This window comes from Ctenopharyngodon idella, chromosome 16 (genome assembly GCF_019924925.1).
Source record: "Ctenopharyngodon idella isolate HZGC_01 chromosome 16, HZGC01, whole genome shotgun sequence".
In the NCBI taxonomy this organism is placed as follows: Eukaryota; Metazoa; Chordata; class Actinopteri; order Cypriniformes; family Xenocyprididae; genus Ctenopharyngodon; species Ctenopharyngodon idella.
The window spans coordinates 28,690,000-28,712,693 of NC_067235.1; the positions used below are offsets into that span (position 1 = coordinate 28,690,000).

Genomic DNA, 22,694 nt, shown 5'->3' on the forward strand with positions numbered 1-22,694 from the left:
AAAGAAGACAATAAAATGGTCTGTTTATCCTGAGGATTGAAGTTTAATTGACACCACATCAAAATAAAAATTTCCAACAGATCTGGAATTTTATTCCATCCATATACATGCATAGCAACAACATTTTAAGAAATATTTTTCTTACATAAGGACATTGGAATGATCATTTTTACAGTATTCCCTTGTCTCATCCCACCCATCAATAACCACCATTGATAAACCTGCTTTTTGTACAATTTCATTTTTTTTTTTCCAGGAGTAAGAAATAGCTGCTTTTCTCCCTTTATAATACTGCTTTCCGTAATGTTCCTGTCCTCCTTTTTTCTTGTTTTTATTTTTTACAAAGTATTGCGCTGAGAGCAAATTTTTAAAAAGGGAGAACAAGGTGTTTCAGCAAACAGAAATACAAGTACTATACAAGAATGCTGCCATCCTCATTTAAACATCCACTTCTGAGTCGAAGAAAAGACAGACAAACAGCAACATGTATATGCAAAGCCATGTGTACAGTATATGCCAAAACATGAGCTGCAGCGTTTTGCCTGGTTATCCCTCCAAACAGTTTTAAGGCTGAAGTCAAGAGAATCATACTGCAAGTGACATTTTGACATATACAAAAAACTGTACCAGCAAATAAGAATACACAAGTGCTCCAGTAGCTATTGTTGGGTCTAAAACGCATTTCAGTTTTGTATCCTGTGCCTATTGTCTCCTTGAACCTAACATACATTGTAAACAATATGTCTGCTACACAAGAATGACTATACATTAACATTACAAACAACTCTGATATAAACTTTCTTTGAATTTAAATTAAGAGCACTACTCCTATTAATACTGATTGTAAAATAAATAAAATGTGAAAGTGGCACCAATATTACACTTGGATTTTTTTTTTTCATCATTTTGCATTAAGTCTTCAAATAACGAAAAAAGAAGCTTCTCTTGATTGTCCACAAGCAGTATATAAAACTGCATGATGCACTAATTCAGACACGACCGTGTACCCAAAATAAGAGGGGAGAACAAGGGAAGAAGAGCATAATTTCATTTCACATGCTCAGCGGCATGTGACGAGCAGTAAAACTTCTTGTGAGTGATAAAGTTTGACAAGTTATTGAACTGGATGTCACAGAGGCGGCAGTACTTCCCACTGCCTGCTGGCGGCGCTGACCCATTTATGCCTTTTCCGGCAGGTGCGGATTCCTCCATGGGCGATTTAGAAGTGGGTGATACATTCTCGTTTGGGTCGGGAGGGTTCTCGGCTCCCCACGTGGGAGATGTTTGTTCCTCTGGTGTTGAGGCGTTGTGAGGCTGATTCTCTTGCTGCGGAGTTGCTGGTGTCTGGCGATCCTCTTTATGACCACCGTTGACAATCACCATGCCCCTGTTTTTGGGCAGCAGTGGCAGCGGCTCCTTGCTCGGATGGGGACAACCATTGGCCGCAGGTGGTTCTGTTCCCGTCTCTCCAGCGCCATTGCTGTTTTGCTCCTGTTCGGCTGCCTCACCCTGCATTGCGAGACTCCCTGCCATGTAGTCGCCGCTCTTTATCCCAAAATATGGCGAAATTTGCTCTGTACCTTTCACCTTCTTTATTGCTCCAGGATAGAGACAGTGAGGCAAAAACATGTTCTTGTTCTCATCTTTCGAGGTCATGAGCTGTGCATCACCAAAAGCTTTCAGATCCGGTGCTGGCCCAAGGTGTGGTGGGAATATACCTCCGTTTTGCACCATCAACTTGTTACCACCGTTTTTCTCGCATTTCACAGAACTCTTGTCATAGATGTCATCCGAATTATTGCCTTCGCTCTTAATGCCCTGGAACATCGGCTGCTCCAGATTGCAGATCTCACCGTGCTGAGCAGCTGTGACAGGGCAAAAGTTCTGTTTATGTGCTAGGTAATTCTCCACTTTGTTAAAACTTATCTTGCAGACGGTACATTCGTGATAGTCCAGAAGTCTTTTAGGGGAGTTGCTCGACTTGTCAGGAAGGGGTGAGCACTTTTTGCTGAGATCTATTGGAGCATCTAGTTCCTGTGGGTCTGCAATAGTGTTACCTTTGGGGGCAAGGATGGGCTTGGAGACGGTAAGAGAAGCATCTAAGTGTTTCGGGACAAGGCCTGGAAAAATGTCACACCGTGGATGGAAGCGGTCGGCTAGACTTTCAACCGTCTCCTGGGATGTACAGGGATTTCCAAGAGTAGGCAAACCCAAGAATCCCGGCTGTGGCCCCATGGGCTGCCGTTGCTCTTGGTCAGGTAGACACATCTCATACATCTTCCTCCGCTTGCGCGTTCTCATGGTCCGCTGCATGGCAGGCACCTTCGCAGACATGCGTTTCATGGGTGGGTCGTGGCGAGTGGCGCAATAGTACTGCTTGTGAACCATGTACGTTTCATGCCGGCTGAAGGTGATGTTGCATGCTTCACAGGTAGTCTTGTTTGGGTCGTTGTCACTTTCCACCAAAGATGTGCTGGGACTCTTCACCTCAGGCTGTTTTCCACCAAGCCTTTCCTCAACTCCTGTTGGTGTAGTAACCTTCTTTACTTGCCCAGTGAGGTCTTTTTCAGGCACTTTCCCACTAGCATTCATAATATCCAAAACAGACGAATTCAAGCAAGCTGTTGTCACGAGATGACTGTCAGTCTCTGATGGAAGGCATCCGGGGAGCATACCGACTGAAGTGTGGCCACTGTTTGGACTTATGGCATCGGAAACCTTGTCCGGAACACTAGAGAAATCTGGGGACTTTGCCATGTGCTGCCAGCGACTGTTGCAGTAGTGCTTCTTATGAACTAAGTAGTTATCTAGATTATTGAAGGTGATGTTGCATTCAAAGCAGGTCGCTCCTTTGGGCATTAGAGGACTGTAGATGACAGGAGGGTAGCTGTTCCCTCCATGGCGTAGCCTGCGATGCACAAGTTCTGACATTTTTGCTAGAATCTCAGATGCTTGTGGTACCACAGAAATGTCCTGGGAGAATGCAAACTGTGACAAAAATGGACCCATGGGAAAGGTTGGGCCCATGTTGTGCTGGACAGGAGAGGAGGCTAGCCGTGGACTAGAGGGTTCCGACTTGATTCTGGTGTAAGAAAAACTAGCCTTGCTGCCTGGGTGACTTTCCCCCTTCTGCAGTCCGAGGGTAGGTTTTTTCTCAGGTCTTTCAAGTTCCCCATCAGGACTGTTGGCCTTGTTGGGTGTGCTTTTGGGACTTTGCATGACTACATCCTTCCTGCCTGACACTTCTGCTCGTGCCGCCTGCAGACTTTCCTCTCCTCCTCTTGGGGAGTTTTCGCTGTCGCTCTCCCTGTGAATCTTCCCAGAGTGTCCATGTAAGTCTTGATGCTGCAGGAGTTCCCTATGGTTCTGGAAGCTGATGTGGCAGTGATGACATCTGAAGGCTGCCTGTGACAGGTGTGAAAGGATGTGGTGCTGGAATGTAAGGAGTGAATCTGCTGTGAAGTTGCAGATTGTGCATTTCAAGCTGGTGCCAGGGGGAAGAGACTCCTCCATTTTGACACCTATGAGAAAGAAGAAAAAAAAAACACAGTTGTTTTTTGTCAGTTTATCATTTCCACATTGTGTCTGCTGTAGATCTGTTTGTGTCTATTTCCTAAACATGTTGTGAAACTAATATTATAATATTAATATAATATTTATTTAATTAATCATCATCCTCAATGTTCAGGTTGGCTGGGTTCTGCTGCTGATTTGCTTTTGTTTGTGACTGCTAAATGTGTACAAAAAAGGAATGGGTGATGAGCAAGCTAAATGAACAATTAAATAGTTACTTATTTCGATGCTTAATGTACAATGATTGTGAAAAATAACCTTTTTTCAACTGTCAAAATGTACTGTAATTATGATAACAGCATACTCTATACTTACTATGTGAGCTCAAGTGCATCTCCAGAGCACGAGGGTTGCTGAAGCTCTTGTTGCATTGTGGGAAAGGGCAGATACTGGGAGTTTGGTGGGAATTGGCGTCAGTCTCTTCGGGGACATTATCGGGTTCCCTCTGCCGCCCGCTGCAGTAATACATCAGGTGGGCCTGAAGGTTCCTCTCACTCCTGTACCATATCCCACATGCTTTACAGGGGAAGATGTCCTCTGAAACACAGAGACAAGCATGTGAAGGCAAAACTACAACCAGTGCTTCAACAGTTTTGCTGAGCTGAACTTTTATGTTCTTTTATACACAGTTATTGCCAATTGCCAATCATATTTATGAATGAAATTCTCATCATTTGGCTATGGAATTGCATTTAGTTTTTTTTTCTTCTTCTTCTGTAGAAGTGGAACTGAAATGGCTAAGAGGAATTGTGCAATTCCTTAATCTCATCCCTATAGGGGATATATCAGGGGGGCATTAGGAGTGTTTGGGACAGCTGTATGTCAGTTCACAAGCACAGCTGATGGAAGAAGATGGAGAAGTTACTCAAATACACTAATAAAATGATTTTAAATAACAATTCTGCTGTGATGTTGCATGGCAACAGAGATGATTCCAGTAGGCTTGTGCCCTTTCCTCAAGGGCAAATGAAAACACTGCACCATCTGCTAGCAGCATCCTCTGTGTCAAGCTGAACTCTAGACCTCCCTGATAAAGTCAACAAACAAAGTATTTGCAAATGGCTTGAATTTTGCAATTACAAGGTTGGTCAGAGTCCAGACATGTTTACTGTACCCCTAAACTGAAGGGCAGAACATCATGTTCTTTCAGTAGAGGTTAATCTGTGAATAACTACCGCATACTCTGTTTTCAGTGTAGTACGTGCAAGTGTAACACGTTCTAAACGGGCTCAAATGATTGGTTGGAGTGCTTAACGGTGCAACCACGGGGACAGGTGAAACTCCATATGCAGCAATGTTGGGGCCAAGATTTATGGCCAGACCAAACCGTACAGCTTTATTGTATGGTGTAGCATACATGTTTATGATGCCTGTGGACAGTTATTGAGTTTGTGTGTAAACAGAAAGAGTTGACTATACTTACTGTTGACTATAGCTGTAGGTAATATGGAGGCCATGGCAGCTTGCTGGGGCAGGAGCTGGATGGTGTCCAGGAGGCGTGCTGGGTACATGCCCTCACCGAGAGACATGTGATTGACCGCCTGCAATCGAGAGTCAAAGTCCACTGCGAATGCCACCAGCTCCTCGCCTTCCATCATGTTCTTGGTCGTGGTGCACCACAACTGACCACCTGTGTCACAGAGAATAAATGACACATCATTACTGCTGCATTTAGCCAATTCTGTGTATGCAAATGATTGGGATTTAAAAAACACTATTTTGCAATTTGGGTGGTGATGTTACACACTTTAGCTTTAATTAACCATGTTGCTTTAAAGTGATGGTAACTCTTTAAGGTCTACTGCACATGTAACATTTGGAGTTCAGATCTAACGTTCTGCTTGAGCATTTTGAATATACTCAGAATAGACAGGAAAAGAAAAGGTGGGAGGGATAGATGGGAAGTCAGTGGAAGGGTTTAATCTCAGATAGCATTTATCTTGCACATGGAAGGATTTCAGCCACACTTCATTTGCCATTCAAGAGATTAAAGTTTTAAATATGACTATTTACAAAAAATCTGGCTTCCGAGATAACAACAAACTATGATACGCAGAAGCTAAATGGCAGAATTAGGACATTGTTTCAGTAGGGAAGCTGGACAATTAATTAAAGCTCTCTGTTTGCTAACACACTGACTGACGGAGCTTCAGAGGGGAAGATGAGCTGCGCTTTCAGACCAGCTGTTGGGAGGGAAGGTAATGAGAGACAAACAGCAAGGGAATGTAATTCCTGAATTTAGGAAAATGTACAAAAGGCAAACATTAACATTGACCCACTGACTAACTACTTTGCTGGTCAACTAGTTGACTAATAAAAACAAGTAGTCGTGCAAAAGATAATCAGCAGTGTTGGGGGTAACTTGAGTTACGTAATCAGATTACTTTTTCAAGTAATTAGTAAAGTAACGCATTACATTTAAATTTACAACAAAATATCTTTATTAAGCAATGTCTTTGCTGCTGACCTTCGATGATCCAATTCAACCATACACATAAGCAAAAATGACTTTAGATAAACATCACATTTGTTTTATTATGATTTTTTTTTTTAAGTAAGTGTGTTGAACTTTCTTCTGCATCCTATTCTTCTGTAATCCAGAATGGCAGCACAACTGAAAGGCTTGTTTGAGCTGCGCCCTCTACTGTACAGGCGTGAATTTGCATTTCCTTTACCCTGAGGCTTATTCATTTCACTTTTGTTGTGAAAGAGCCTTAACATTTGCCAAAAATAGAACTTTTTTTGTTATTGAAAAGAAACAAGCAAGCACGGCCCAGGTGAGAAAAAGTAATGCAAAAGTAACGTAACACATTACTTTCCATAAAAAGTAACTAAGTAACACAATTCGTTACTTTTTAAAGGAAGTAACGCAACATTGTAATGCATTACTTTTAACACTGCTAATCAGTACAAATTTTCATAAGTTGGAATCTTAGGTCAGACTGTTGACAGTCAAATCATTGAAGAATCACTGTAATTTTCTGTCCTTCAGGGGTACTCAAAAATGAAAGATATCATACAATCAGATTGAATATATAAAAAGAAATAAAGTTAGTGAATAAAATGGCTTTCTAATACAGGCACCGACTGGAAAGCTTCAGTGTGTTAAAAAAATGTGCGACTGCTGCCAGAAAGAGCAGCTTATCAACGTGTGAATCTACAGCAGGGAGACACACTCTTCAGACGGGTCCTCTTCATCAGCAGGATCCTGTCACACACCACACACTGCCTGGAGAGGCTCTCTCGTTCCTTATCTCCTAATTAAAATAACAAAAACTGCCGTCGCCATCAGCGCAGATCAAAACTGTCACCTGCAACAGCAGGAGGGCGCAGGTCACCTCTGCCTCCTCAATACTGCTGGAAGTTGCATGAAGAACTCATTACTTACACTAGAAAAGAAGCCAGAATGGGATGTATGTAGGGTGCCACAACCGCTGCGGCATTGTGGGATGGCCAGTGAGTTGTGGTGTTTTCTCATCTCAAAGCGAATCACTGACAAACTTTGACTGCCCAGAAATAAGGTGTAATAAGAATCAGAAAGATATTAGTGTTGCAGTCATGTCCTTCTCCAATGCAGATGTTTTTGATGCTGCAGGGTTGGTTTACAGCAGTGGTTTTCAGCTAGTTTTGCTTCAGGTCCAAGATTCTACATTTGGACATCAAGTAGCTGTCCGACACAGTATCAAAAATAGCATCATAAAAGTGTTTTATTATTAGTTTTAGTATTTAGTATTATTTATACAAAATTTTAGCATTTATCAATATTTTATTTTTATAAGTTCAGTTTAATTTCATATTTTAGTTTAAGTAATTTTAAGTTTTAGTTTTTTGATTTTAGTTTAAGTAATTTTTAGTTTTAGTAATTTTATGTGCTTTTGTAATTTTTATTATTATTTTTTTTTAAATATTTTTTATTAAGCTTTATTTTTATTTCAGCTTTAGCTTTAGTAATTTTAGTACTTCAACTGAAACCTATTTTATTTCAGTTAGTTGACAAGGCAACATTTCTCATTTTTGCTTAATTTTTCAAGTTTTTCATGTAATATACAGTCAAACCCAAAATGTATTCAGACACCTTGAACATTTCATTCATTAATACAGTTTATTCACTATAGTTTAAAAAATGGTAATAAAATATGACAAGATCTCAGAGTTAAACTGTGTCAGAAAAAAAATCATCTTAATTATGTCAGATAACACTTAAGCAAAACATGGTCAGGTCAAAGTCTGAATAATTTTTGGTTCCAAATTTTTATCAATTTTACTGGTAGTCCACTGTATGAAGAATTTTTGGGTATAATATGTCACAGTTTACTTTATTTTGCTATCCTCACTTACATAAATGAACTATAGTGTCCTGCACCCACTAGTAAAAATATATCAAAAATGTCTGAATAATTTTTGGTTTGACTGTATATATATATATATATATATTCAGCTTCATTTCAATTAATGAAAATGATTTTTAAGTTTTAGTTTTAGTTAACAATAAAAATACTGTATCATACAAAACTAAGAATATGCTTCAAAAACATTGAGATTAATATTACCATGAACTGCAAATAAACACAACAAATGCTAAATTATTATCATGATATTTTTTTAAATGTATAAACAAATACAATAAGATTATAATATATATTAAAATATGAAATGTATATCTTTTATATATTATTATATTATTAAAATAAAAATAAAAATGTTCCTAAATTTTGAAGTTTTCATGCTATCAGCAGAGTCAAAATACTTTACACTGGATAGATGACCTTTGACTTTCTATTAAAAGCTGCTATGCCTATTTATTTTGCTATTAATATACATGATTATATGGTTCATGATTATACATTTAATTATTAGCATTCATCATTGTTTCACCCTACAATTCTGTGACCTTATCAGAATATACCTGCAACCTGTTAAAAAAACCAAAAAAAAAAAAAAAAACCCCACTGCTGCCCGTTATCATTTTGGAAATTAAAGCATTGCATTTTTAATATACTTTTGTATCATTACTTCCAGTTTGTCCATCACGCTGGAAACGGCAGTTCAAATTGAGCACTATGCATTGATGGATACAGTGACTCTTCATATTTTTGGCAAATGCAGTAGTGCTTTCTGCATAATGTCTACTTAAAATAGCAGCAACAGTAAGAGTATTCTAGTACTCCATGTCAAACAAAGCCTAACTTCATCATGCAGTGATGAAAAAAGACTTGTTCAAACCCTTCACATGTACAGCATGGGAGTTCAGGCCAGCTTTTCCAACCGATTCTCCCCCTCAGCTCAAGGTGCTCGCAAGGTCAAAAGTCAAACTTCAAGAACAACCACAGTTCAGATGGAGACTTCCTGTCTGTGCCATTGTAACTTCACACACTGAAACACACAGGTCAATAGGCGGCCCTAAAGTGAGAGACACGGGACCCTTGCTGAAAAACGTAGCCAGCGCGGTGCTGCTTTCGCCTGTGAGCTGTCTGCAGCAGAAGGCCTTTGTGCCGCGGCCAACGCAGTCGCAATGAAGCCTATTGTCTCCGTCCTCCTGCAGCGCACCTGATAAAAGAATAAAGAACTATGACATATTCCAAAAACAATGGAGGAATTAAGGACACACAATACGCCAGCTGCTTCATTAAAACAATCAAAACCCAGTATCCTGTACATAGTCCAGATAACTTAAAAAAAAGGTTCTTTTCATACAATCTCGCAGTATAGAATCCTCTAGCGTGGGCTCGTCCTCGCGGCCCAAACTCCCCCCTCGTTCGCACTAATGATGCTTTTAAACACTTACTTAAAGATGTTCACATAAAGGAATTACAGTGGGGTTCAGAATTATGCAATTACATGTGTAAGTCCATGCCGCTCTAATCAAACACACCAGGATGAGCCGCAGACTAAAAGCCGCAGTGTCCCTCAAAGGCACCTAATACAGGGCACGAGCACTTTGAATGATCACTTTAAAAGATCGACCATGTTGTAAAAGCACAAAACAAGCCTTTCTAGCTCTCGTTTGCTTTCTCTTTCTGTCTTTTTGTGGCAAAAGCCGACAGAAGGGTTGGCTAATGAACTGGCCGGAGGACAGCTACTCAAATGTTTGCATGTGTAAACAGTAGAAGACTTTAATAGTTTGCTGTAAAATGCATAGTTAAACATATCTGTGTTTGTTTCTCCCATCTGTCCAGACAAAAGGCTGCATTAGAGGCTGTAACGGAAGCGTGGAGCAAAAACCTCAACGCTACGCCAAAAATTACTCTGCCAAAAAACAAATCTGGGGCAAAGGAAAGCAAATGCATCCTTTATATTTTGTGTCAATAATGGTGTATTTGATGTGTAAATTGTATGTCATCTTTCCAGAAAGATCAGGCGGCTTTTACCTTCAGACCTTCAGTATTTAATAATTCATTCGCTACATGCAAAGCCTGAGCAAATCAAAAAATATTCCACTAGCTCTTTTCTGTTAAATCTCTGCATTAGTATCAACACGTAATTATGACTTTCTGTTCCGCAGTGTTTCTTTCATTGAGAACTACAGGCTAATAAAAAACTAGTAAGAGAGCAGTTCTTAAATGGAGGGTTGCAACCGAAAAGGGGGATCTGATAAGACAGCAGAGAGAGAGAGAGAGAGAGAGAGAGAGAGAGAGAGAGAGAGAGAGAGAGAGAGAGAGAGAGAGAGAGAGAGAGAGAGAGAGAGAGAGAGAGAGAGAGAGAGAGAGAGAGAGAGAGAGAGAGAGAGAGAGAGAGAGAGAGAAAAAAAACAATGTTAAATGGCAATAAAATAATTGTGCAAAGGCTTATCAGCTATTAAAAGGAGACGAAATCCTTCTCAATGTTTCTAATAACTCTATACTAGCAGGCAGAATGCAGTTACTAATAGTAAAATGTGAAGTATTTCGAGACCTCAAGGCTCTGAAAACCACACAAAAGACTTTCTATATCAGAATAAAGGGCTGAAAAAGAATCTAATACCAACAAACAGCAGATAGTTGCTCATTTTTAGAAATAGATGTGCTATATTAAAATCAAAGAATGAAAAAGAAACAAAAATAGAGATGCTAAAGTGAAAATTAACAAAAATTGACATTTTTTACTTTCTTAATACATGTTCTTGGTCTTAAAGGGATAGTTCACACAAAAATGAACATTCTGTCATCATTTACTCACCCTCAAGTTGTTCCAAACCTGTATGAGTTTCTTTCTTCTGTTGAACACAAAGGAAGATATTTTGAAGAATGTTGGTAATCAAACAGTTGACGGTAGCCATTGACTTCAATAGCAAGAAGAAAAAAATAAAAATACCCATGGTAAAAAATACCCAATACCCAAGTCAATGGATACCGTCAACCTTCTGGTTACCAACATTCTTCAAAATATCTTCTTTTGTGTTCAACAGAAGAAAGAAACTCATACAGGTTTGGAACAACATCAGAGTGAGTAAATGATGACAAAATTTTCATTTTTGTGTGAACTATCCCTTTAAGACCAAGAACATGTATTAAGTAAAGTAAAACAAATGTCAATTTTTGTTAATTTTGTCACATTTTTGAGTGAACTATCCCTTTAATAACAGTCAGTGATTTACCACATGTAGTAATTTTAAATCCAAGTAATTCCCAAACAGATAAAATGAATCCCCTCCCTACTTTCTGTCTAGTTGAGTATTGTGTTTCATCTGGAAATGCATCAGATAATGGAAGTAAAATAGGTTGCATTTCATGCAGGCTTTGAAAAAAACCCTGGCTGGATTCAGACTAAACTAAGTAGAGAAATCATATAGGCAGTGCTTGTTTTGAACTACATGCACACTTACAGTTTGAACCTCAGTAATTATAACACAACAAACCAACACAGCAAGTCTCTGTTACTGATAAGCCATCATCACACACTGATATGATTCTGTCTCAATGTCAACAATCACTGTGTATGGCCATAAGGGGGCACTGTTCACATACTGTACAGATCTGACCTATCAGAACTCTCTCTGCTCATCCCAAAACCACACGAGACGAATCACAGACACACAGCTACTTGTCCCTTCCTTGTTCCTCTTAAAAGACAGTTCACTCATTTCGTAAGCATTTCAACCATTTCATTGTCTTGCAGTATTTTCTGACGCATAAATAACTTGCATCAGGAGAATTATTTTACACATACATTCTTTGCACGATACATTTGTGGAAGATTTCAAGAAAATAAAATGACAGTAGTGATTGTAGTGATGTCATAACATAAAATTATAAAATATATGCAATATACTAATGTAATGCAATAGCACTGTGTACTGTAGAACAGTTTACTACTGTTGTGTGAAATGCAGTATTAGTTCAGTGTCATATAGTAGACTATGGTACAGTATAGTAATTTCTCAGTATCAGACTGACAGAAAAAAAAAGAAAAGTAAAATCTGTTTACATATTACATTTGCACAAAACTGCTGCTCAAAACACTTCAGGTTCCTAACTCCGATCAGATCCAGAAATGCGTGTATAATACTGAATGATTTATAATAGTCAAAACTTGATGTTTATTTAATGATTAAAAGCTGATTTTGACAAATCCCTTTAGAAGTACTTTTCATTTGCAGATTTGAGAATCAAAACTTCAATAAAAACTGACAAAAGCTTTAATTTAGTGTTTACAGCAACAGCTGTGATGTGAATTAGCATTATAAAAACACATCCGCTCATCAGTTTAACGCCAAACCCCAACTTTGTTTACACATCACATGAATGTTGAAAAAGCATTTATGGATGAAAAGCAAGCATCCCGCAGTGGAAAATGAACATATATTTGGCTGGAAATTACACTTTTTTTTGGTACATGCTTTTAATTATGAAAAATAAAAACAGAATTTGATCTACTTTTCATGGGAAGCACCATAAATTAGCTCACTCGAAGTGAAAAACACAGATTTGAAATGCTCAAGGGTAAAGAGAGTGAGCAAACATTTTCACCGAGAGCAGCGCTCACTTCGTCAGGTTACTGCGTATTGGTTGCGGCTAGTCGACATGTGTTTACTGCGGCCCCCGCTGGGAGGTACACACACATGCCACCCGTCTTGACCATCAGCGTTAATGGGACGTCACGCCTTCGTGGCAGCGGGGAGCGGTAGTGTTGAGTTGAGCGGCAGACCCCCAGCTGTGGTCGGTGGCCCGCGTCCCCTTCCCAGCATGCTCCACGCTGGGGAGCAGGTGAACGGCCGGGCTCCAGCGGGACCGCTCTCTTCCAACATGGCTCCGTCCCCGTGCCACATGGGCTCGTGGACGCTTGCCCTCATGCAAATGCGCGGCCTGCAAAAATGGCTCCTTCTCCTCTTTGGAAACCTCGACTCAGGCCGTCTGGCAATGACGTTTTTTCGTGGGAGATTGAGCCAGATTGATGCACCTGTCAACCATTTTGGAAGATGAAGGATTGCTGTGACATGGACAAATCGCAGGAAGAGAGCCTGACAAAGATGTCTCAAAGTAGAAATGCATTCTGGGAAAAATCGGTGTTTAAGGATAAGGCGTGTCATTTTTTATGATATTAATACAGTAAACAATAGAGATGTTTGTTGAACAATGGTGGACGAGGGAGTGTTTGGGAACCTGTTTGAAGGCGGATTATTTTTATAACTGCGTTTTATAATGCTAATGGTGGAGAAAGACAGCATCTACAATTCTACACTTTAAAAAAATATATTTTTGTAAGATGTAAATAAAACAAAGATTACACCACTCTGAATATAATGCAGTACTTGTTACTTACTAATTTTGGAGTGCTGATTCCAAAAATAGTGCTTGTTTTGCTTTAGCATGTCACACTTTCTCACAAAATATTATGTGCCTTTTGTAGCATTTTTGCTTTCGACAACCATTTGAAAGGTGTAGAATTCTTGTATTTCCCTTAATAACCAGAAAAAAACTGTCACAAAGACATGATTCCTCTCGTACTCTGAGCCAGGTTACAACTATTTGTTCAGTTCTCAGCCAGTTTTCACTTGCATGACATTATTTTGTCTAATCCTGATTTCAAGGTTAGAATTATGGCCAGTGACAGAAGAAAATGCAAACATGACCCAGATGTTTTCTCTGACAGAAAATTACAGATTTTGTGAAAAAATGCTTATTTATAAACTTGCATTCACTGATAAAAATGATTCTGAAGTGAAGTAAATGCTACAGAAAAAAACAAATGTAATTTCTACATGAAAAAGTAAATTCTATATTAGTACTCAATTCAAGCATGTAGAAATTAAAACATAAACATCAACGATATAAAATAAAGTAAAACCTACTCAACTTTTCTGATACTGGTGTTCCCATCATGCACTGGGGCATGAATAATTATTATTATTATTATTTTTTGCCGTTTTCGAGTTGTATTTACACTGTTTTATCATTGCTTTTGGTGTTAGATTTAGCAACTTGCGATTTTGTGACTTTTAGAGTTAATTTTCTACTCAAAATGACACATTCACACGCAAAAATGATCTATTGAATGTTATCCTCATTGTGTATTGTGTACCAATTATTGAAGTCTCTGTGTTCAGGTGAGTGCCGCATTACTTCTATTATGTAGATATGGTATCTACACGATATCTATTGTATTATTTACTTAGATGTTTCTAAGTAAATCATCCACTTTAAAAGCATGGTTTAATTCAATATTATATTATTTGAGTAAAAAATTAATTTTGTTAAATTTACTTAATTATATTTAATTTATGTAATTTCACATGTAATCTACTTAAGTAAGTTAAGTAATATTTTTACTTCATAATAACAGGTAAGTTGTAAAGAGCAGCAGTAAAATTTACTTAAAACGTATTACAAGGATTTTATCAAGTAAATCCTACAAGTTTTTTTTTTTTTTTTTGAGTGTTCATGTAAAGTTTTTGAGTATTTGAACATACATTTTTACTCCTTTGCAGACTGTAAGTTAAATGATACATTTTTAATACTTCATTTTAAAACTTTGAAACTTTTGACATTTGACTGCTTTTGTTATTTTGTGCAATACATACATGTAATTTGAAAAACAGACAGTTTTTGGAGAGTTTTTATTGATTTTTTTTTTAACTCGGCATCATCAAATTAGGTAACATTAGGCTTTTTTTTTTGCAAATCAGCAATTTTTTTTTTTTCAAGATGCAGGGCTGTATTATTGGAGTATCTTTGTAATTGTTTCTGAAATTTACTAGAAATTTCTGACTGAAAATTGTTTGGACACCAATTTTTTTCAGTGTACCTGACAAACCTGAACTGCTTGCACCGTAACCCTTCTGTAATTCCACATATTGCTCAAAGCGCAAGCTAATTACGTCCTCCGTCGCTTCGAGCATCCGAAATAAACATTCAGCGGCTAAAGGATCTAATTGCGTTTGTCGGCTGGTGCGGAGGGAGGACACTGCTGCCCTTGCACAGTGCCATGCTGTCGTCCTGGCACGGCCCGTCCACTGCCCCAGGTACTGCCATACGGCCATCTGGAGCTGACATCTGTCTCTCTATTGATCATAAGGGTTTAGCACTTGATCAAACAGACTGCGACAGGAAATTGCTCTTTTCCCCACAGTAAAGGTGGGCGGCAGGCACGAGGGTAATAGAGTGGAACAGATTCGCTGGGTCTCGCCGCAGCACACACCAGCCCTGGCATCCAGAGCAAATGTGGAACGGGCACTGGTGGGAACGCTGTGCCAGGGTGTGCCCACTTCAGCTGGTGTGTGTGTGTGTGTATGTTTGCGGCAAAACAGTCATCCCAAGAGAAGAAATAAAGCGGTAAAGCGACTGTTTTGAAATGAAAATCCTTCCCGCTGATGTCTACAGCATCATTAAAATTTCTCAATATGCGTTGAAAGGCTTCACTTCGCAGCACACTTTGGAAAATGACACAAAATGGCAAAAGAGTTTGGAAAGGTGTCAAAAACAAACCCAAATATATCCCAAAAATATTTACAGGGATAAATGTGCCAGATGGGGAACGCTCTGCTTTTTTTTTCAATGCAAACATACTCTGTAGTTCAGGATATGCTGAATACAGGAACATTTTAATGAGCGCAAAACATCTGCTAAACTCCTTGTGCTAGTCCAGTGAATCACTTCTACAAAAGACTCAACATTTCATTATATTTATACATTTATTTAGCCTCTGTAAATGTAAAAACATGAGAGATGAAATCATGCCAAAGTAAAATATAAATATGCTTGCTTCAGTGTAAATCATATAATATTTCATATTATATATGGTTAAAACACACTTTATACATATGCTGAGGTCGTATTTCCCCCAGCCAATCGAAACAGCAGACGTGTCACTATGACATTTTGTTTGTGCATGTAATTTGGTTCATGTTAAGTTTGTGATTCACCCCTCCCTTTCCTGCCCCTCATTTCTCCTTCCCGCCGCTGATTAAACCTGCGACCGTCCCCGTCTCGCATTTCCATTCAATCTCAGGGCACCAAAAGCCAGATGCACAAGGTGCTTCCACTTTTGCAGCTTCGAAGAGAGAGAGACAGACAGAAGAGAGAGAGAGAGAGAGAGTCCTGTAGCCCAAGGAAGAACAAGTTGAAAGTGCGAAGGAGGAGAAAAAAAATATGACCAGGGGATGTGATAAAAAATTATCAGCGAGTGTGTTTTCCTGTTTGGTTTTAATCTACATTTAATTAAATTCTTATCTGCTGTGTGCTTATGGCTGCATTTGAATGGCACGACTGCATTCATTATGAATGGTAAAATTGAACTTGGCGCATTGTGTGTGGCCCAATAAAGCAACAAGGCTCACTGCGGTGCATGCAGGAGAAATCAAGTCAATTAAGACGCTCTTTAAATTACCACTGTATCAAAACAAGGAGCGCCGCATGCTCCATAATAGAATCCTGACAGGCAGAATGCAAACAGTTACTGTGTTAATATACAGGTACATCAGCCCGTCGCATGAGCCTGTCCAGCCCTGAGGGCCTAGATTTACTGGCCCAAGAGTGACCACAATAGGGTCATTATATCAAGAGGTCAAATTATATATATTTGTACTTTATAAAGTACCAGACTAGCAAGATGTTAAAATACTTCTCCTGTCCCAGCTTAATATGCAGACAACTATAAGTAGGCAATTTGTAGACTGGTTCCCTGAGAAAAGTGTAAACACTGTGACACTATCAAAACATTGCTGTGTTTGTTTGAGCATCCCAACTAGCAACACTGGCTCAACCAATAAGGTGAGTTTAGGGCGGGACTATGAGTTTGTTCGACCAATGATGCACAGGAAATCTGCTTAAAGGATTAATTCACTTTAAAATGAAAATTACTCCAAGATTTACCCTCAGGCGATCCTAGGTGTATATGACTTTCTTCTTTCTGATGAACACGCTCGGAGTTATATTAATAAATATCCTGACGTGTCCAAGCTTTATAATGGCAGTGAATGGGGCCAACGAATTTGAAGCTCAAGAAAGTGCAATGAATATATCTTGAGCACCAAATCAGCATTTGAGAATGATTTCTGAAGGATCATGTGACACTGAAGACTGAAGTAAAGATGCTGAAAACTTTGCCATCACAAGTGTAAATTACATTCTAAAATATATTCAAATAGAAATCAGGGTAACACTTTAGTATAGGGAACACACATAAACTATTTACTACGACTTTTCCCTCAATAAACTCCTAATTTACTGCTTATTACTAGTTAGTAAGGTAGTTGTTATGTTTAGGTATTCGGTAGGATTAAGAATGTAGAATAAGGCCATGCAGAATAAGGCATTAATATGTGCTTAATAAGTACTAATAAACAACCAATAAACTAGTAATATACATGCTAATAAGCAACTAGTTAAAAGACCCTAAAATAAAGTGTTACCGAAATCAGTTCTTTTAAATTGAAATAATATTTCACAATATTTCTGTTTTTACTGTATTTTTTCATCAAATAAATGTAAACTTGGTGAGCATAAGAGAATCTTCTTTTAAAAACATTAAAACATTTTACAGACTCATCTTTTCAATGGTAGCATATATGTATTAAGAAAGGCTCCCATAGGAAAGAAAAATTCCAAATGGGATCTTTAATATCTTTACTGTTTCTTCCAGTCAGCAACTAGATAAAATGAGACTTCTGACATCTTGTTTCTCATATTTGTATCCTGAGAAAAAAAGGCCAAATGTCCCAAAATGAGCTCAGTTTTGCTAAGACAATAACATCTGCAATCAAAAATCAGATCCCAATGTGAACTCAAACATTTCTCATAAAATTCTTCCTAGTATAAATGAGCTGCTACCTTCATTAATCTTACTGATTACTCATCCTATTTCATTTGTGTCCATTTGTGTTTCTCCAAAGGAATTTTAGGAGAAACAAGTGACATAACTGAGAACTCAATTATATCCCCTGAGTTATGAAAGAGCTGAGGAAAAAAATATACAAGAAAAACAATAATCATAAGACCCTATCATAGACCCTAAGTACGTTTACAGACCTCGTTGGAAAGAAAGCAGACATGCATGTGCTGCATTAAAAAGGGTGTAGTGATATACAGTAATGCCTTTGACGAAGAGCAGGATTTGCAGGATTCCATACGGCAGAGAGCAATTCATCAGAGGAAGGACAGAATGAGAGTGTCACAACGCAGACGCTACAGTCAGACCTGCCAAAATCCTTAAATTCAGATCAGGTCTTTGCATGTGTGTGTGTGAGAGAGAGATGAATGGCCGTGGTGCGTTGCAGAGGGATCGCAACAGATAATCGCGTCTCTCTCGAGCGGCGGCGGAGTGCTCAGATCTGCTCTTTTAAAATAATGTCGAGGGAGTAAAGTGTCTCCAAAAGCCCCTGCGTGCAGGTTATCTTGGGCATTCTGTGTTTGCCGTTTAAATCTTAACGGGACACGAGCAGGTGCGGAGAGCAAATACATCTGGAGTGGATAGGAACTGGAGTGGAAATGTTGTTGCAGAGGAGGGAAAGATTAGCTGTCGCATTGGGCCTACGGAGATGAAAGTCTCTTCCGATGGCTTTTATTCCCTCCACATAAAGAAGGAGAGAAAACGGGGTGGGAAAAAAAAAAAATCTATGTAATGTGCAGCACACCTTGTACAACTCAATTTTATGATGTCCATTACCTCACTTCCACCATCACGCTGTCTGCACAAACGTCACTGATCATGAGTTGTATTTTCTATCAGTGTTGGGGAGTAACGGCCCGTTCACATTAAGGACGATAACTATAACAATAAATTATAGTTCTAAAAATCTTTGTAAATATAAAAGAAGAGCAGAGTCCACATCACAATAACAACAATAGCACAGAGGAACGATATCTCTGGAATCACATTTAGAATGATTTTTTTTCCAGTAGATGAGCGATAAAAACATTGACAGCCAATCAGAATCGATCCTGCTTTAAAGAGCTCGAGCATTTAAAGCGGCAGACGACAAACCTGCAGCATGCTCTTAGAATAAATAGATCGATATTGTCCACTGGTGTGGGCGCTAATATAGTTATTGTTATCGTTATCTTTATAAATTGCAAATTAGTCATAATATAATGTAAAAAATGTAGTAGTAATGTCATGACTAATTTGCAGTTTTTTTCTTGCATTAGGAAGTCTGATTCATAGTGAATCCATTTGTTCAAATGATTTATTTAATGAACTTAAATACCAAAAATAAACTTTTATATATATATATATATATATATATATATATATATAATTTATATATGGCTGCTTTAATTTATATATGGCTATTGTATTTTTTTTATTTTTATATATATATATATATATATATATATATATATATATATATGGCTATTGTAATTTGATAATATTATTGTATATTTTGCTCTAAAAATACATAATAATAATAATAATATTTTGCACAAAAAAATTATATTAATTTATTTGTTTGTTTAAACCTTTTCACTGATTCATTTGAAATCCAGTGCAGGCAATTATTTTCTATTTACACCTTATATATTTTACATATTCTTGTTGTACAAAATTATATATTTTAGATTTTATTTATATTATGGTGCTAAATTATAGTGTTTTCAAAGTTTTATTGATGTATCGGTGGTACCGGTGTTGTTTAAAGCTGTCAAATACCATTAGAAAAAAGTTACAATACAATGCAATTAACAACTTATTCCTTCTTCTGTTACAAAATAGCTAACTTAGTTTGTAAGTACATACACTGTAAGTACATACACTGTACATCCATGTCTTCCATTTCTTAGCAGCTTGTAAAGTTTTATAATTAAAATCATGAGTAGCTTATACCTTGACAATCTACAGTGTTAAAGAAGCTACCACAACACCAGCATGTAGTCAAGTCATGCCATCCTCCAGAAACTGCAACACTGCCATCATCCAACCACAATTCAAGAGAACTTTATTTATGCTGCCATTTAAATATGACTAGGGTCAAATACATAAATCTCCCAGACTCTTTAATGACAGTGGATTGTAGATTGCTCTTTTGTTTATCTTTTAAATGAACACACACACACACACATACACACACACACACGTGCAACATGCCAGTCTGTGGCGGTTGCGTTTGATATGCTGTCTGAATGATTCATTTAGCTCACGGTTTCAATTGTCTCTGTAATTGACCGCCGCCACTGGCACGTGACATCATCACCCGTTCGTTATCTGTGTGGTGGCCCCGTTTGGGCGGCGTTGAACAGCGGGTCTGTGAACTTCTCACGCTTGATGGCAGAGACTGAAAATTAACCCAACTTCTCATTATCATCATAAAGCATTTCTTCAGCGACAGCATGACACCTGCAACCTTCATTTGCATATGCTAAAACAATGCAAAATGGCCAGTGTTTTTATTTTGCAGCTAATGTATGCATTTTGTACAGAATATTAATTTTTGACCATCAAACCCATGAGTCTGGGACATTACTACTAAACTTATGGGTAGTAGTCATATTAATATTACTCTTTAAAAAGCTGACATGTCCTGTAACGTGTCATGCTATACTATGGGCCAGATTTTCCAAAAGGGGCAAATTAGCATAAGAGCGCAATTCCACAAATGTGCCGATGGGAGTGGCAAGTTTTGTGCTTGATCTACTGCTGACACGCAAATTAAAGAACACAGAAGCAGTCAAATCATTTACATAATGACCAATGCAATCTAGCAAGAGCTGCGCAAATTAGCGTTGGATCGCAAGTAAGCAGAGCTGATGCTCATCAGGTGCGGGTCGACACAGGCGCAACTTGTTACATGTAATATACGAATAACGTCTTCCTCTGGCATTCCGAAGAAATTCATATGAGTGGAAAATATTTTCTCCCTTCTACCACGCGCTCTCTATTCTCTGCGGTGTCTCCTCCTAGCAGCAACAATTGCAGCCACGTGCAAAATGGGTTAAGACATGTTTTTTTGGGCATTAAATAATGGCTCAAATACCAGTAAATTGACTACCACAAGCATTAGTAAATTGCGTTGCGTGATTCAATTGCAAATACTCTCCTCCAATAAATTTTGCGTCTGAAAGGGAAACTCCTACAAATGCATATGCAATAAGGTCAGCCCACGCCTTTTCAGCGCTAATTTTGCACTGCGTGTAAAATTAGTGAATGCCGACAGTAGTTTTATGACGCCAAAAGATACACAAGGTACACTTACAAAAATATATTTCTAAAAGATTGCTAAAATATACAACTATACACAGATTTTAACCTAAAACTTTGATGTTCATTAAAAGTTAAAAAAGTGGCATCAATCACCGCATTATTAAAAAAATATGACTGTCTATAAGTTTATTGTAATTTTAGGTGTGAAACTACTGTAGTCTTCAAATCACACAGAACAGTCACAGATGCTACAATAAAATTCAGACTGGTCGACTAGATTTTGTACAAGTCATAAGGTGTTTTCAGAATGACCTAGTCTGCAATTATTTGTCTAAATAAGTGGAAAAAAACCCAAAAAACTTTACATTTTTAAATATGCACAAATATAAACATGCATTTTTCTTGTAGAGTTCACTTGGCCTTATAAGACAGCCCAATTCCTGCCAAATCCGGCGCTGGAATATATTTAGTTTTTCTAATTTTAATTTAAATATGGATATTTGCGGACAGCCACTGGTGCGGGTAACACACTGCCGTCATTCGCCGAGTCTTTCTCTGGCTGGCTGAGCTAAGCAGGTTTAGAAGGACACTCTCCAATGAGACGAGCCGGAGACTTTGGCAGGAACGTCACAGCAGTCCAGTTATCCTCTGAGAAACTCTCTGGGCCCGCCGTGATGCGTACGGCCTGGATTTATTGATCGGTTCCACCAACTACAGAGCATCAGTGCGTCAACTCCGAATCTGGGACCATCGTTTGAGTCCGGACGCCCCCCACACCTCATTAACGGCCCTTTGACAGGCCACAGCACTAATGCGGCCTTAATCTGCTCCAAATCACTCTAAATGTCAAGCTTGGGCAGGGGACTTCTGGCTCAATGCACCAAGCGCTTAGCGGACGACACGCTTGCCCTGAAGCCGTGCCGCGGCAACCACCACCACCACTGAAAAAACCCTCCGAGCCCCTGATCTGAACTCATTTCTGCTTTCAACTTTTTGTTTCAGTGCAGCATTAACATGCACTTTTAAACCCACACCCTTGCTCGCTCTCATCCTTAATGAGAAAAAAACATCTTTAGCTGAAGGAGAGAGAGAGGGAGAGAGAGAAAGAGAGAGAGAGAGACTGGGGCTGTTTATTAATAATCGAGTTGTGGAATGTTATCAGCCCGCACACAATCCGACCAATAGTTTGCCCTGATGGTAGCTGGGTTCCTCATTAGCTGAACATATTTAATCCAGAAGTTTCTTATCAAATGTCACACCTGCATCTCCAAATGGCATTTCCACATTCAGTGGCATGTATTTGGGAGATGACGCTCCAAGGTGCTTTACGGAGATTAAGCGGCAGAGAGAGTGCGAGCTTATTTTATCATTTAGCGGGTCTGGAATGAATCCAAGGAGTTTTTGTCTTGTTGTTGTAATTAGAAAGCCTTTTAAGTGATAACGGCTGCATAGGAATATGAATATGGAGCGATCGGGCCTGTTCTTTTCTCTTTTTCCACCCTCCCCCCATCGTATTTTCTTTTTTTTTTTTTTCTCCTTTTCAATTGTTGAATGCAGCGTTTTTGTTGTAT

General features: G+C 38.5%; 1 protein-coding gene across 2 annotated transcripts in view; it reads right to left on the minus strand.

Moving 5' to 3' along the window:
* Nucleotides 1-23: 23 nt before the first annotated feature.
* zfpm2a (zinc finger protein, FOG family member 2a) overlaps nt 24-22,694 on the minus strand; it is a 184,424-nt gene continuing 161,753 nt past the window's right edge. For both annotated transcript variants that reach the window (XM_051866229.1, XM_051866228.1), the window contains 3 exons: nt 4,997-5,203; nt 3,889-4,110; nt 24-3,521 (listed from right to left, as the gene is read on the minus strand). In XM_051866229.1, the coding sequence (XP_051722189.1) occupies nt 1,048-3,521; nt 3,889-4,110; nt 4,997-5,203 (2,903 nt within the window). In that variant the 3' untranslated portion in view covers nt 24-1,047. The remainder of the gene's footprint in view (nt 3,522-3,888; nt 4,111-4,996; nt 5,204-22,694) is intronic.